We start from the raw sequence: 14,326 nt of genomic DNA, 5'->3' as shown, positions 1-14,326 counted from the left end.
CGGCGGGGCCGGCGGGCTGGCGGCTAGCGCCGGGGGAGCGCGCCCGGGAAGCCAGAAGGGAGGAGCGAGGGGAGCGCGGGCAGCTGCTCGCCCCCGCCTCCGTGCCGCCCGCGCGCAACAGTTCCCCCAAAGTTGCAGTCGGGGAGGCGGGCGCGCCCAGGCGACCGAAGGGCGGGTGGCCAGTGGGGGACGCGGCCTCACGGCCCGGCGCGGGCAGTCCCGGCGGGTGGCAGCATGGGTACCCGGCAGACCAAGGGCAGCCTGGCGGAGAGAGCCAGCCCCGGCGCGGCGCCTGGCCCCCGCCGCGAACGACCAGACTTCTGGGCGTCGCTGCTGCTGCGCGCCGGGGACAAGGCGGGGCGCGCGGGCGCCGGCGCCGGGCTGCCCCCCTACCACCGGCGCGTCAGCATGGTCCAAGAGCTGCTGCGGATGGTGCGCCAGGGCCGGAGGGAGGAGGCGGGGACGCTGCTGCAGCACCTGCGCCAGGTGAGTGAGGGGTAGGGGTCAGGGGTGAGGGGCTCAGGCCTGGCGAGCGCCCCGCCCCTTCCCGGGAAAGCCGGAGAGGCGAGGGCACCGCCCTGGCCCCCTTCCGCGGGGATGGAGCCCTGGTGGTAGCAGGTGCCTTGGCACTCTCACTGAATTTGGGGCCTCAGGTCAGGGTGGAGGAAGGCTAGCCGGTTGAAGCCCGTTGAAGGGGACCTGTTGGACTAAGATCCCTGCTTTGCTCCTCCGCATGTCTCCGGGAATGGTCGGTGGGAGGGGTGCAGGGATGTGTGCCTGGTCTGGGCCAAGGCTCTTCCTCTGTTCTCAAGGCTGTCACTTGCAACCAGGGGTCCCCAAGGAATGCGCAGTTATCTGCTAAACCCGGCTTCCCGAGGGGCATCCAAGGGCATGTCTTTAGAGTTGGTGAGGTGCCAGACCCTAGGTTATTTGCCTACCTCAGAGGTATCTTGGTTGTACGTCAGGGAGTAGTTTTACCTCCCCTAACTTTGGCGGGTCATCAAGCATGAGCCCCTGAAAAAGGCGTGGAAAGAGGAGAGTTAGGCTGATTTCCTGGCCAGCAAGAACTCCAGGAGGCTGCCACGCTCAGCTCCCAGCAGGTCCTGTCCTATTGGTTAGGGACAGACTAGATCTGGCAAGATTCCCCCTTTTGAGAGCTGCCCTAGGATTGATGCTTCACCCCCCTTCCTCTTTGGCTTGTTTTCTGTTCTCGGCTTTGTGGGAAGAGGGTGGCCTGTGCCATGGATTTTGTTGAGTGGGAGAGAGGTAGGAGGTTGCAAAACTGCCCAAGTTGTCTTGAGCTGGCTTTGTGGAGTGGACATGCCCAAGCCCTGTATTCCTGCTAGGGTGTCCCCAGTGGAGATGCAGTCTATGGTGAGTGGGGGAGGGGCAACCTCAGACGACCTTTGTGAGGTTTTCCCATCACTGATGAAAGAGGCTGTAGGAATGCCTTCTGAGGATGAGCTCCCAAAATCTAAACATATCCACATCTCTCCTGGGTTCCCCAGCACCGCCCTCTACCTTTCTATCTGATGCAGTGTGCAGTGTTATGCTGGAGTGTGCTCCCAAGCCACGCGCTACTCAAGAGGGGGAAGCAGAGAGTTGGTGATGTAGGAAGATATGGGGGTTCCACCCTTGCCTCTGCTTTTTCATACAATATCCAGAATGATACCTGAGAGGTTACTAGATTGCCAGGTGCCTTCCCTAAATTGAATCACCAAAGAAAGGAAGCATTCCAAACCTCGTAACTTTAGCCTATGTGCATTTTTCTTTGTCTTTTGAAAACTAGAAACTGATGTACAGCCTCTGTGGCAGCTCTTTCACTTTCAAACAGAATAATGGATTTTCCAGAACATCAGATCCCATTTACACACTAAACTAAGATTTTACCAGTAATGTGCTTGATCCTGGGAAGGATACACTGAAAGACACAGAAGTGTAGCAGGGGCCAACAAACCTTTTTCAAAGGGTAAGAACAAGATGAAGCCAGTTTTCCTGAGCATCAATTAGAGGCTCATAGGAGGAGGCTGGACCCAGTCTGTGGGTATTTCAGACTCCCCAGTGTGACTCCACACACCAAGGGAAAATTGAGCTTCTCCCTGCAGGAGGCTAGAGACCAGGAACATTTCCTCTGGCATCTTTCTCAGCAACAGAACTGGAAAGTCTGGTAGGGGAAGGAGTTAACTGCACTTCTTCCTTTTCAGGGGCTCTCTTGACCTTTGTCTGTAGGGTAAAATATCCTGTGGGCTTACAAAGCTGCCCCACACTGCATGGAATGCAGAGATCACGGCCCCTACAGGAAATAGTCACCAGCCCTGGGCAGTATGGGAGGGGAGTGCAGGTGTGTCCAAATGTCCATGACAAACAGGAGGATTTCCTAGGACCCTGAGACTGACTTGAGGAATGTCCAGCTGAATTAGTGCTCTTTCTTCTGTGTTGCATTTTCCTTTCCAGATTCCTCCTGTAGCCTGGAGGTGGTAGTGTTCAGAAAGGAAATTTAGCAGTCAGAGACTTGAAAACAGCAGGGCCTGACGAAGATGAGGTGTATGCAGATTGCAGGGTGTTCAGTAGTGCCAGAATGTCTGGGAGCCCCAGGGTGGACATCAAAAATTAGGGCCCAGAAGTAGCAGCATCTAGGATAGCGATCACCACCCACTGCACGTAACACATTCCCCTAGGTTAGATAGTGTGTTTTGGGCACCCAGGTTTGTCTATGCTCTGCATATATAGGGCTAGAGGAAACATGAGGTCCTTAATTCCTGTAGTTCTCAATGTCTTTGAGTCCTTGATCTTTCTAAGAGCCACACACACTTTTCCTAGGCAAATGTACCCTAACACAGTCTTTTTTTTTTTAATGGAGTCTATCTTTATAGTTCAGTCTTGAACTCAGTATGTAGCCCAAGGTGGCCTCAAATTCATAGTACTCTTGCTGCCTCAGCCTCCCAAATGCTGAAATTACAAACATGCATTGCCATGCCTTTCCCCGCACCTCAATCTTGCAAGCAATTCCAGAGGGTACACAGAGTCCTGAACCCAGTCAACAGAACCGAAGTTCAGAATTACTGCTCCAGTGTGATAGCTCCCCTCATGCTGCTGTGACTTGCTTCCACTAGGATTACCAAAACCCTAGAACCATGTGTGACATTTTCTGATGGACTTGGGCTTTTGGTGCTGCTTCCTAAATACTTGAGGAGTGCTTTCTTGCTTGGAACTTGTGCAGCTTGGTACTCGCTGGAGAGGTGTCAGGAAGCCTCACTTATACTTCAGGGATACAGGCAACTGCCATGAAAGAGCAGAAATCAATTCCCTTCCCCTTAAGAGCTGTATCATCTGAGAAGAATCTGGGGCTCAGGATCAAGTCAGAGTGGCTTGCTCAGTCTGCATGACCTTGGACCTTTGTAATCTCTCTGGTTGTGCTTAGTCATTTCCCAAAGTGGGATCAGAGTAAATCCTACAAAGTGTATGAAATTGTGCTGGCAGCACAATCAAGACATGCTCTTATGGCAGCCATGACAAGAAACAGGAGAATCTGCCCTACTTTGGGTATAGCTGGACTAGGAGTAATGTCATGGCATCCTTTTCATTCAGGTCTGGTCCGAGGAATATTTGGATTCTATCTGGCCAGGGCTCAGTGTGTGTCAGAAGTTCAGAAGTAGTCTGGAGCAAATGCTCATGGGGCTAAAAGAGATTCAAATAGAAAAAGTCACTCTTCTCCCTTTGTCTACACACTTTCTCATAGACCATCCTCTGCTCTAGGAGTAATTGAAGGCTTGGGCCAAGATTACCATCTGTAAGGAATTCTGGGAAAGAAGTGATTTTCCATCATGGAAAGAGTACAAGTGTTGAGCTACATGGGAAGTGGGTTATCATCTCTTCAACCAAACACCTGAGTCTCAAAAGTTTCAAAACAGGTCACTGGCCCATTTCATAGAACAATGATGGTGAACCTATGACACTCATGCCATGATGGGCTGTTTGTATTATTGAAAGCTCTAAAAGGTTCTCCATAACTGTCATAGAACATCAGAATATAAGGTCCATTTCTCTTGACTGACCTATTCTTAGTGTTCATCAGCATCCCTACTATGTTAGTGAGGTTTTTGTTACCATAACAACATACTTGAAATAACCAATTTATAGGAAGGAAAGGTTTATTATTTAGGCTCACTGTTTCAGAGGTTGCAGTCCATGGTTGCTTGGCCAAGTTGTCTTTGGGCCTGTAGTAAAGTAGCATGTCATGGCAGAGAATATGCAGTGGAGGAAACTGCTCACCTTATGGTGGTATGAGAGAGAGAAACAGAAGGGGACAGGGGCTGGAGTCCCACCACCCCCTTCAAGGACATGCCCCAGTGACCAGAAGATCTCCCACTGGGCCCCTCTCTTATAGATGCCACTACCACCCAATAGTGCCACAGGCTAGAGACCAAGCTCTCAACACTTGTCCAAACCATCGCACCTACTTCTCTTAAAGAGGTTCTGATTGGGTTGGTTTACTACCTATATAGCACACCCTGCTGTGCAGAACTATCTTAGTGTCAACCTATTCTGTTACCAGGCAGTGTGGCTTGCACCTGGATTTATGGTTCTGTCTGCTGTCAGGATGGCAGAGCTGGCTTCACTCTAAGCCTGGGATCAGGAGCAAAAAGAACCACCTAGAACCCAGAGCATCATTTTCTCATCCTCTCCTCCTCCTGGGGTGCTGAATAATGGACAAGCATTTGGAGAAAATTTCTGCCAGCAAGCTGGTGGGAAGCCACCACACACCATGGAGGAAAGTCCCTACTGCTCTTACGGTTCTTCTGCCTGGAAAGCATTTCCTTATTTCCACCAAAGGCACTGCGCCTTTGCAAGGGCACTCCCTTCAGGATATCAGCCCAAGCCCTGAGATCCAGATGCCCTTAAGTCCCACTGTACAGATTGGCATTTAATCATCTCGTACAGTTTTTCTCCTGATGATCATTTTGTCTGTCAGATAACGTCATGTGCTTATTGAGAATGGAGACCTACTGCCATCATTATCTGTGGTATAGTATTGAAAACCCCGAAGGCTCATGACATCTTTAGTAAGTCTGTGTGTTGTGAAGATGTGTATATGTGTGTCTGCACCACTGTGACCATGGTGTATCTTCAGAGAGCACTTGGAGCCCCAGCTGTGGCTTTGTAGCTGGATGCTGACTTACCAGGCTGTCAGTATGGTCATGAGATCCTGTGCATTTGCTTTCTGAGTGGGTGGATTCCTGAGAGTGATGTCCGTGGGGCTTGAATGTTCCTGGAAGCCTGCCAGGTGGTGGTGTTCTTGGAGAGAGGAGTGGCATGGTGCCCAGCCTCGGTGGCACTGCGGGATTCCACCAGCAGGTGCAGTCTGGGGCCTCTGCCGAAGTGGCAGGAGGAGAGCAGGGCCTGCTGGGAGAGCCAGGCATCCACAGTCCTGATCTGCCCCTGTGTTGAATCATCCATGTTCTCTCCACAAAGAAACCTTCTTTTTTAAAATCCACTGCTCTCTTCCTGGACTGGATCCAGGCGTTTCCAATGATAGAGATGCAAAAGGATTCTTATGTCAGGCCGTGCTCTGTTGATTTCCAGGGCTTCAGAGATACCAGCCAGGGACACAGCAGACTCTGTAGTGGCCAAGCATAACCACATGGCCTGTGACTGGGCCAGTTATACTGACTTAAGGACCTTATGGGGTGGAGAGAGGGATCTTTTCTGAAACAAATGCCACCTCCTCAGAGATGATTAGAAACTGCTTTGATGTTTCTCTTTAGAACCCTTAATGTGCCTGGTTCCTCTACACCCATGGACATCCAAATGGATGCAGCCTTTTCTCCCCCTTCCCGTGTTGGTTCATTTCTGTGTGTGCTTCCCTGGGGCAGAGGCCCCAATCAGGTACTTGGCACATAGGTGGTTTGCAGGAAATCCTTATAGGATTTTTAAATGTCTTGGACATACTTCTTGCTCTTAGCTTCTCTCTCAGGAGCTGGCTGAGTTTGGCTCAGACTCCTCAAGTGTCTATTAGCACAGACCAATAGCCCTCCTGTACTTTCATGGTCAGTGCAGTTATCCCTTCCAATGCTAAGGTTCCAATCTGTTCCTTGCATTTCACAACTCTTACAGGTAATATGCCCAATGCCCAAGGGTTATCCAGCTGACCACTGTCTCTGTCCAGCTTCCCCATCAGGATTCCCAAAGGATGAGATCAACCCTGGAGGAGACTCCCTTCCCCAAAGTGGAGAATTATCAGTCATCTGCCTCCCCTCCCCCACCAAGAGCAGCACTGTAGGTGTCATGAAAAATTACACACATAGGTAAGCACACACATACTTATATACATATATGCATATGCTTATATACATACATATGTATTCTATGCCCTGGCTCTTCCCAGCTGTGTGTTTACTGGCTTCTTCAGGCAGCTATAACAAAATACTGGGGACTGGATAGCTTGTCAGCAACAAAAACATTTCTGTCTGGAAGCTGGAAGTCTAAGATCAAGTCCCTAGCAGATTTGGCATCTGGTAAGAGTCTGCATTCTGGTTCCTAGGCTATGCCTTCTTAACTGTCCTTACATGGGCATTTAAAAGGTCTCCCTGGGGCTCCTTTTATGAGGACTCTGGTTCCTTTCATGAGAGTTCATGACCTTATCACCTCCCAAAGGCTCCACCTCACATACCCTTAGCGGAGAGATTAGGACTTCAACATCCGAATTTGGAGAAGGAAAGGGATACGAGCACTTCTGCACTTGCACTCTTACCATCCTCTCTTGCTGAAAGAAACTGGAGTGGGGAGGGGCCCGTTATCTAAAGCAGCAGATTCAATTACTGTACTATGTCTTGGGCTCACCATTACTAAAAGAATTGAATATTTGAAATGAGAACAGAAACGTTGACACACCCAGGAGGGGTGGGGACCCTTTTTCATGATATCTACTCTCCTCCCCACCCTCCCACCCTGGCCTTGAGCAGTGCCACGTGGCTCTCTGGGAGTATTTCCCACTTGCTTTCTCTCTCTCTCTCTCTCTCTCTCTCTCTCTCTCTCTCTCTCTCTCTCTTTTAACTTTTATTAGCTCAGACTCCTGGCTGATGCAGCCATATGGAGTTCTGCCGACAGCTGCTGCTCAAAGGGATGTGGCATTTTATGTTTCTAACTTTATCTTAACCAGGATAGACACAGGAGTCCAGCTGAGAGTAGAGAGTACTGGAGGGTTTGCTTGCAAAGGGGGATCACTTTGGGGCTGAAGCTCACTTTGGGTCTTGTGGTTTAAATGTGTCCCCAGAAATTCATGTGTTGGAAACATCCTCAAATTCATATGTTGATGATACTGAAAGGAAAACACTGTACAAGAAAAATTGTTCTTTTTAAAACTTTGTTCTTTTGAAACTATCTACCTCTGTAACTGCTTCATAGCCTTGTATTACTTTCTTGACCCCTGTAACCACATGAGTGTATGCAAGATACCCAATTGTACCATTGTACAGTTGTACCTCACCCTGCAGCTATCCTGAAGAGCTGTGAGGCTATTTTGTCTCTCCTTTGTACCTCCTGCTTATGCATCACATAAAAGCCCTAGATTACCAGAGATTGGGGGCTGATATTCAGGAAATGATCTCAGACAGTGACCATTGATATAAATAAATCTGTCTCCAAATCCTGAGTGTCATTTTGGTGTTTCTACTTGCCATTGCATCTGGTACATCAGCCAAGAAAACAGACTGCACTGCCCTCTTTGGTTACTGGTCATGGCCCTTGTGGACAGAGCAAGGACTTCTCCAGGTCCTGATGAGTAGGCACACCCTCGATACTTTTTGGGTCTCCACAGAAGTCTGCAGAAGAATTTCTGGCTCCCCACTTGAGCAGCTCACATCAGACCCCAAAGGGAGTAGGATGTAGTCTTTCTGTCTGTCTGTCAGCGCTTCGCTTATAGGCAACATCTCTGAACCTTTCCTATCTCTTCCCATAAGCCATTCCCAAAAGCTTGTAATCCACATGGTCAGGTTTCACCACAGCAATGACCCCACTCCTGTGGTACCTGCCTGCCTGCCTACCTGCCTACTTGCCTGCCTGCCTGATCCCAGTAAGACCCGCAGGGGCACCCCAGTTTGTCTGTCAGTCTTATTGAGTTCAAACACAAGAAGAGCTTGATCACCTCCTTAGTCTGTCCATCAGTCTTATTGAGTTCAAACACAAGAAGAGCTTGATCACCCTTCCCTCAAGGGAAGAGTGGTTGAAATGTTTAACCTCAGAGTGCCTGCCTAATGAATATGTGAGTGAGTGGACCAGCTAGCATAAGCAATAGGCTGCTCCATCTGTGCCTCAAGACTGGGAAGCACTGGTCACAGTGGCTGATTGGGCCCTCACCTGTGGTTCTGTGGAAGTAGGCATATGGCATAACAGAGGCTGGCACCCTACTTAGCTAGGTTGAGCCTAAGTCCTTGCAAAGGGTGTGGTCAGGTGGACATCGGAATGGTTTCTTTCTGAAGGGCACCCACCCTTTGTCTGTTGTGCCGTCATTCAATATTAAACAACATACACCACAGGGAAATAGAAAGGAAACTAATTAGTTCAAACCCTCAGACTCTGAAGGTAGGAAAAGGGGCTTTTATGAGTTAAAAATAAAGCCAAACCACTCCCTGCATCATAAAATAGAGAGAGAAAGAGAGAGAGAGAGAGAGAGAGAGAGAGAGAGAGAGAGAGAGAGAGAGGTCCATTCATCCTGAGAATTCCACGTTGGTGCCCTTGTCAGCTGCTGCAGTTACCACCAACACCTATAGCTTCACTCCCCACTCCCAACTCCTCTACTTCCAGCCAACAAACCAGTTCCAGTTCATTGCCTACATTCAGCCACGGAGGCACCGCCCCACCCCAGAGACTCACCTGTCCTGGTCAGATGGCATCATCTAATGGCCCCCAAGAAAACTGTCAGCAATCCCTTCTGAGTGCCACATTTTAACTAAGGAAAATTGGACTGTCAGCCCTGACAAATGAGTTGTACCCTGTCAGGCCTGAATAGATCGGACAGAACAAACTCTATCAAATTGAGCCCCTGCGAGCCCACAATCATTGCAAAAGTTGGAGGGTAAATCTGTCACTTTCTTGGTCAAAAGTTCCCTCTGCCAGAAAGTTACCATCACCTGGGAAACTGGGACTCTTGCCTCTCACCCCATCTTCCTGGCACAAATTTACAGCCTCAGAGGACATCTCCTTTGCACCAAGCCCATCAGCCTCCCTCTCATTTGATCCCCAAAAGGAAGATGACAGCTGCGTCAGCCTGAGACAGATAACCATAATCTTAAAGTTTCCCATTGCTATTACATGTTACGGGGAACCACAAACAGGCATCCAGCCACATGTTAGCCTGATAGACTGCTAATCACCTTGAGCAAGATCTCTGTGCTGTCAATGCAGAAAAGATGCCTTCCTCTGCTTGTGAGTGGCTCCCATAAGCCCCTTCAACTGGGAAAATCCTGAGGCAGAAGGCCAGCTCAAGGGGACTCAACTTGCCATAAGAGATTAAAAACTCTCCCACCTTGACGCCACACTTGTGTCCTGCATGACAAGAAAGCCATCTTCGTCCTCAAAACAAACTAACAAGGCCATCTGAGCGTCTCTCAGATTCAGTCTAAGCCAGAAAGCTTCATCCTGTTCTGCCCGTGGACCCTGAGTCCAACCTTCCTCTTTACATTCATCAACCCCAAGCCGCTCAGCCAACCGCAGCACCATCACTGCCAGTTCTGTCTCCTCCACCACGGCCTGCTGCTCTTCCAGATTGGACTCAGTTGCCATAAGGGGTTAAGAACTCTTCCACCTTGGCTCTGCACCTGTGTACCCACCTGCTAACAGAGGATGACTCTTTCTAACTCTGTCTGCAACTTCTTCTGATTCCGTGTAATACTGAAGAAGACCACCATATTTTAATTGGGGCCAAGCCTGGTTAAAGTGAAAAGTCCTCACCACTAGAGTTAATCCTGATGTTCGGGTGAACACAGTCCTCCCCTGAGTGCATCCAAACTTGGATTGTGACGCATCAGAGGGACATGAAGCATTAGATCAGTACTGCATTGCTATCCTGGCAGACTTCAAAGAGGAAGGCAAGAAGGTAATAATCATATCTAAAGTTACTGAAGCTGCCTACTCAAGCTCTCACTGAAAAGGAAGTCTGCCAAAGCAGACCCTGTGAGATTGATGGACACTTCATCAAACATGAATTCCTGTACATACTTGAGTTCCCTACACCTCTCCTGGAGTATGACCAGCCTCCCTCATACTTGGGTCCACTGTCCCAGGCTTGATACTGACTCTAACTCAACTCTGGGAGGAAAAATAACACCTACATCAGCCTGAAATGCCTGATAATCATAACTCTGAAATTTAGACTCATTTCCAGAAGGATGGACAAAGGATTCACCCCCAGGTTTGCTATCATGCCCCTTTGGGGATCAAGCTGTGTCTCAAGGCAATCCCCACCTGCGTCAAACAGTACACCTCACCTACCTGTAAAGTCAGTTCAAGAACCCCAAGCTGCCAGCGCTGCCCTGGTATGCATTGCCTACACAAAAGTTCTGTTACAATATCTGACAGAAACTGGTTACAAGACAGAAAATCCATAAATTCCTTGGCGCTGCAGGCTTCTGTATGCTTCCTCATACTGTCGGTCCCTGGGACCGCCCAGGGGCCTCTAAGGCCTGCCTCCCCACTTTGCTTTGTACTCTTAACAGCCACTGTCCTTCTGATCAAGAAAGCTAACAAGGTCATCTTAGACCAAGACTTAACTGTCCAGGTACCACATGCTGTACTGGGATGATATGTTCTAAAAAAATAGACCCCCCTAACAGATGCTGAATACACCCTGTTTCTGGATAGAAATATCTCTGTTAGGAGTGAGGTCTGACAGGCTAGATATGTTGTAGTCACGTTGGACAAAACTAGTTTGACGAAAACTCTCCTGCGGAGATGATCTGCACAACAAACTGCTGTTTGGAAACCTGCCATCAACAATACCAAACTTACACTCAAAATAATCCAGTCCAGAGGCCTAAGCCCCTCCAGGGGTCCAGTTGACTGAAACATCAGCCCGAACCAGGAAAACTTTACCCAGTATTCCTGGAAGATCAGCGCCACACTGGCCCCCACCATCTGTTCTGCAAGCCAAGCTCAAGCCATAGCACCGGCACCCGTACCCCTGCAGCTAGCTCAGGCTTCAGCATGTGTGTTACTTTCCCTGGCCTCATACACTGTAGTGGATTTTTCCCCATTTAAAAACACAGAAATAAAACATAAAACTGCATAAAGCTTATAACCAGTTAAAAGACCAACTATATCTGTAGACATTCCTGCACATGCATATAATCCAGGTACATAATAACTGCCTCTACAAATTTCAGAAAGCCAGCCTTAGATCTGCTGAAAAACTTACCTGGACAGCTCCTCGATGGCTCAGTCTACAGGGACAGTGTACTCAAAGGTTTGCTCCTGTCACTCTCAATGCTGACCGGTCAATGCACAGTTGAAGCTTAGAAGACAATGTTCATGGGATTCCAAGTGTATTTACCCCAATCCCTCCTATATGTATTTGATATTGTGTCATCCAGCTTGGTTCTTGCTCCCTATCCTCTTACTGGCCTTTACCTTGGCCTTGTGGGCAGTTGCCCCACAGGGGTGGAAGATAATCAGTAAGACTCATTTCCTTACTCGATATGGTTTTGTTAGTCAAACTTGTTACTTTAAACTGTCTTCCTCCTCTAGAAAGCCTAAGGTTATAAGTTATGATTAGAAAGTGTTTATTGTTACTAATGTGCTGACATTTAATGTTGGGGTCTGGATTCTGGCTCAGTTTAATTTAACCATGGGATCTTGCCTGGCAAAATCTGACACCTGGAAGATAATTCAGTCCAATGTCCGAAATGGACAAGGCCCAGTAATTCTTGGATTTGATTGAGATAAAAAGAAAAAACAGCCCTAGCACTGAAAAAATATTTTCTGAATAACAACAGGAGGAAATGAAAGGGAAAACTATGCAAGAGAAATTGTTCTTTTTAAAACCTTGTTCTTTTGAAACTGCCTAGCTCTGTAACTGCTTCATGGCTTTGTAATTACTTCCTTGACCCCTGTAACCACGAGAGCATACATACAGGATGTCTGATTGCACCATTGTACAAAACTTCATAAACTGATGATCATTAATCTACCCTTGTAACCAAATGATCTCACGCAGCAGCTAATCAGAAGAACTCCCAGGTTGTTCTGTCTCACCTTTGTACCTCCTTTGTACCTCCTGCTTATGCATCATATAAAAGTCCTAGACCACGAGAGATCCGGGCCTGATATTCTGGGAATGGTCCTGGTCAGTGCCCGTTGACATAAATAAATCTGCCTCCAAATCCTTCGTGCAAGACAAGGAAGTACAGCCTTTGGGAGGTCATTAGGCTTAGGTAAGGTCATCAAGGTGGAGCCCCTACCATTGTACCAATGGTTTTACAAGGTTTCACGTACTTGCTCCATCTCCTCATGGTGTGACATCTTCGGCCATGTTATGATACAGCAAGGCCTGTACCAGGTGCCAGCGCTAAGCTCTTAGACTTCCCAACTTCAAGAAGCATGAACTAAATAAAATCTGTTTAGGGGCGGTGAGATGGCTCAGTGGTCTAAAGCACCTATTTAGAACAAACTTAACAAAGCACATGGACCGCGGTTCAATCCCCCAGCACCATATGCCAGCCAGCCCCGCCCCCTGGTGGGCTGAGCTGGCCACACACATACACATACACAAAAATAAATAAATTAAATAAATAAAATCTGTTCATCATGAATACTTGCCAGGCAGGGTGATGCATGCCTATAACACCAGCACTGTGAGACTAAAGCAGGAGGATTGCCACAAGTTAGAGTTCAGCCTGGACTACATAGTAAGTTTAAGACTAGCCTGAATTACAGACCAAAACCCTGTCTCAAAAAAAAAAAAAAAAAAAAAACCTCTCAGGTATTTTGTTACAGCAGCAAAAAACAGACTAAAACACCATCCCCAGCTCCAGAGAAATCCCTCACCTTGCTTTGTCCTCAGTGCCACATATAACTTTCTGCCTCTCCTCTGTGCCTCTGTTTCTCTCAGTGTCTTCCCTGCTGTGCATCTCTGTGTCTCCCTTCCCTAGGTGAGAAGCAAACTTTTTAGGCAGACACAAAAGCTGGGGTTTGATCCCCGCTGTGCTATGCCGGCCCTGCCCCCAGGGTGCACTGAGACTGCAGTTGAGATTGGGCATGGTGGCACATGCCTGTATTCCCAGCACTTGGGAGGCTGAATACAGGCAGATTACTATGAGTTCAATCTACATGGTGAGGCCCTGCAGACCCTTACAAAAAATATAAATAAACAAATAAATAAAATATCTCAGTGGTCTGCCATAGCTCAGTCAGCTTCCTTCTGTACCCCACCCCAAGCCCACCACCCAGCCAGGAAGATGGGGACCAGGTCCTATGAAAACTGGAAGATCAAAGTGAAGCTACCAGCTTATTCCTGTTGTCTGGGTGTTGACTGAAGATGGTGGGCAGGAAGACACAAGCCCATCTGTGCATCACTCTCTAGCCCATAAAGCATTTTCTCATGTTTATTTTGCTCTCTCATAATATTCTAAGATTGATATATTATTTAAAGAACAAATACTGGATTTTTAAAAACTGGTGTGAAGGCAGTGTACAAGCAGTGTAGAAAATGACAAAATAAGCCTAGACTGATAGTGTGCACCTATAATCCCAGCTGCTCAGGAAACTGACTCAAGAAGATGACAAATTCAAGGCTTGCCGTAGTGAAACCCTGCCTCAAAATAACAATATAAAAAGGGTGATGATAAAGCTCAGTGAGAGAACACTTGCCTAATGCACTGAAGCCTCTGGGTTGATACCCAGGTACCACTGAGGTGGGCTAGAGGAGAGAGAAAGAGAATGAAAAATACAAATGAACAAAAAAGGGAATAGAAGAGCCAGGGAGATCTCTTAGTGGTCTAAGCACCAACCTGGCAAGTGCAGGAACCTGGGTTCAGTCCCCAGTACCGCATGCCATGCTGGCCCAGAAACCAGACGTGGTGATGCACACCTATAATCCAGCGCTGGGGAGGCTGAGGCAGGAGAATCACTATGAGTCCAAACTTCATAGTGATACCCTGTATCAACAACAAAAAAAAGGAAAAAAAAAAATAGTAAAAGTTAATGTATGCAGTCAGGAGTTGAGTTTCCTCTTCTTCCAGGTCCACTTCTACAGCTAATTCTACTGGAGTATCTTGTTATGTTTTGTTTTGGGTGGTTTTTTTGCTTTTGTGGGGGTTTTTTTGGGGTTTTTTTT

The 14,326-nt window shown here is 48.0% G+C and overlaps 1 protein-coding gene across 1 annotated transcript in view; it reads left to right on the top strand.

The window, feature by feature from the left end:
* The first annotated feature begins 147 nt into the window (after positions 1-147).
* Lrrc75a (leucine rich repeat containing 75A) overlaps positions 148-14,326 on the top strand; it is a 52,950-nt gene continuing 38,771 nt past the window's right edge. Inside the window, exon 1 of the mRNA XM_023719347.1 lies at positions 148-486. Within this exon, the coding sequence (XP_023575115.1) occupies positions 235-486 (252 nt within the window). The 5' untranslated portion in view covers positions 148-234. The remainder of the gene's footprint in view (positions 487-14,326) is intronic.

This window comes from Octodon degus, unplaced genomic scaffold (genome assembly GCF_000260255.1).
Source record: "Octodon degus isolate 3935 unplaced genomic scaffold, OctDeg1.0 scaffold00067, whole genome shotgun sequence".
Classification (NCBI taxonomy): domain Eukaryota; kingdom Metazoa; phylum Chordata; class Mammalia; order Rodentia; family Octodontidae; genus Octodon; species Octodon degus.
The sequence above is the reverse complement of the archived record's forward strand: the minus strand, read 5'-3'. Positions and strand labels throughout refer to the sequence as shown.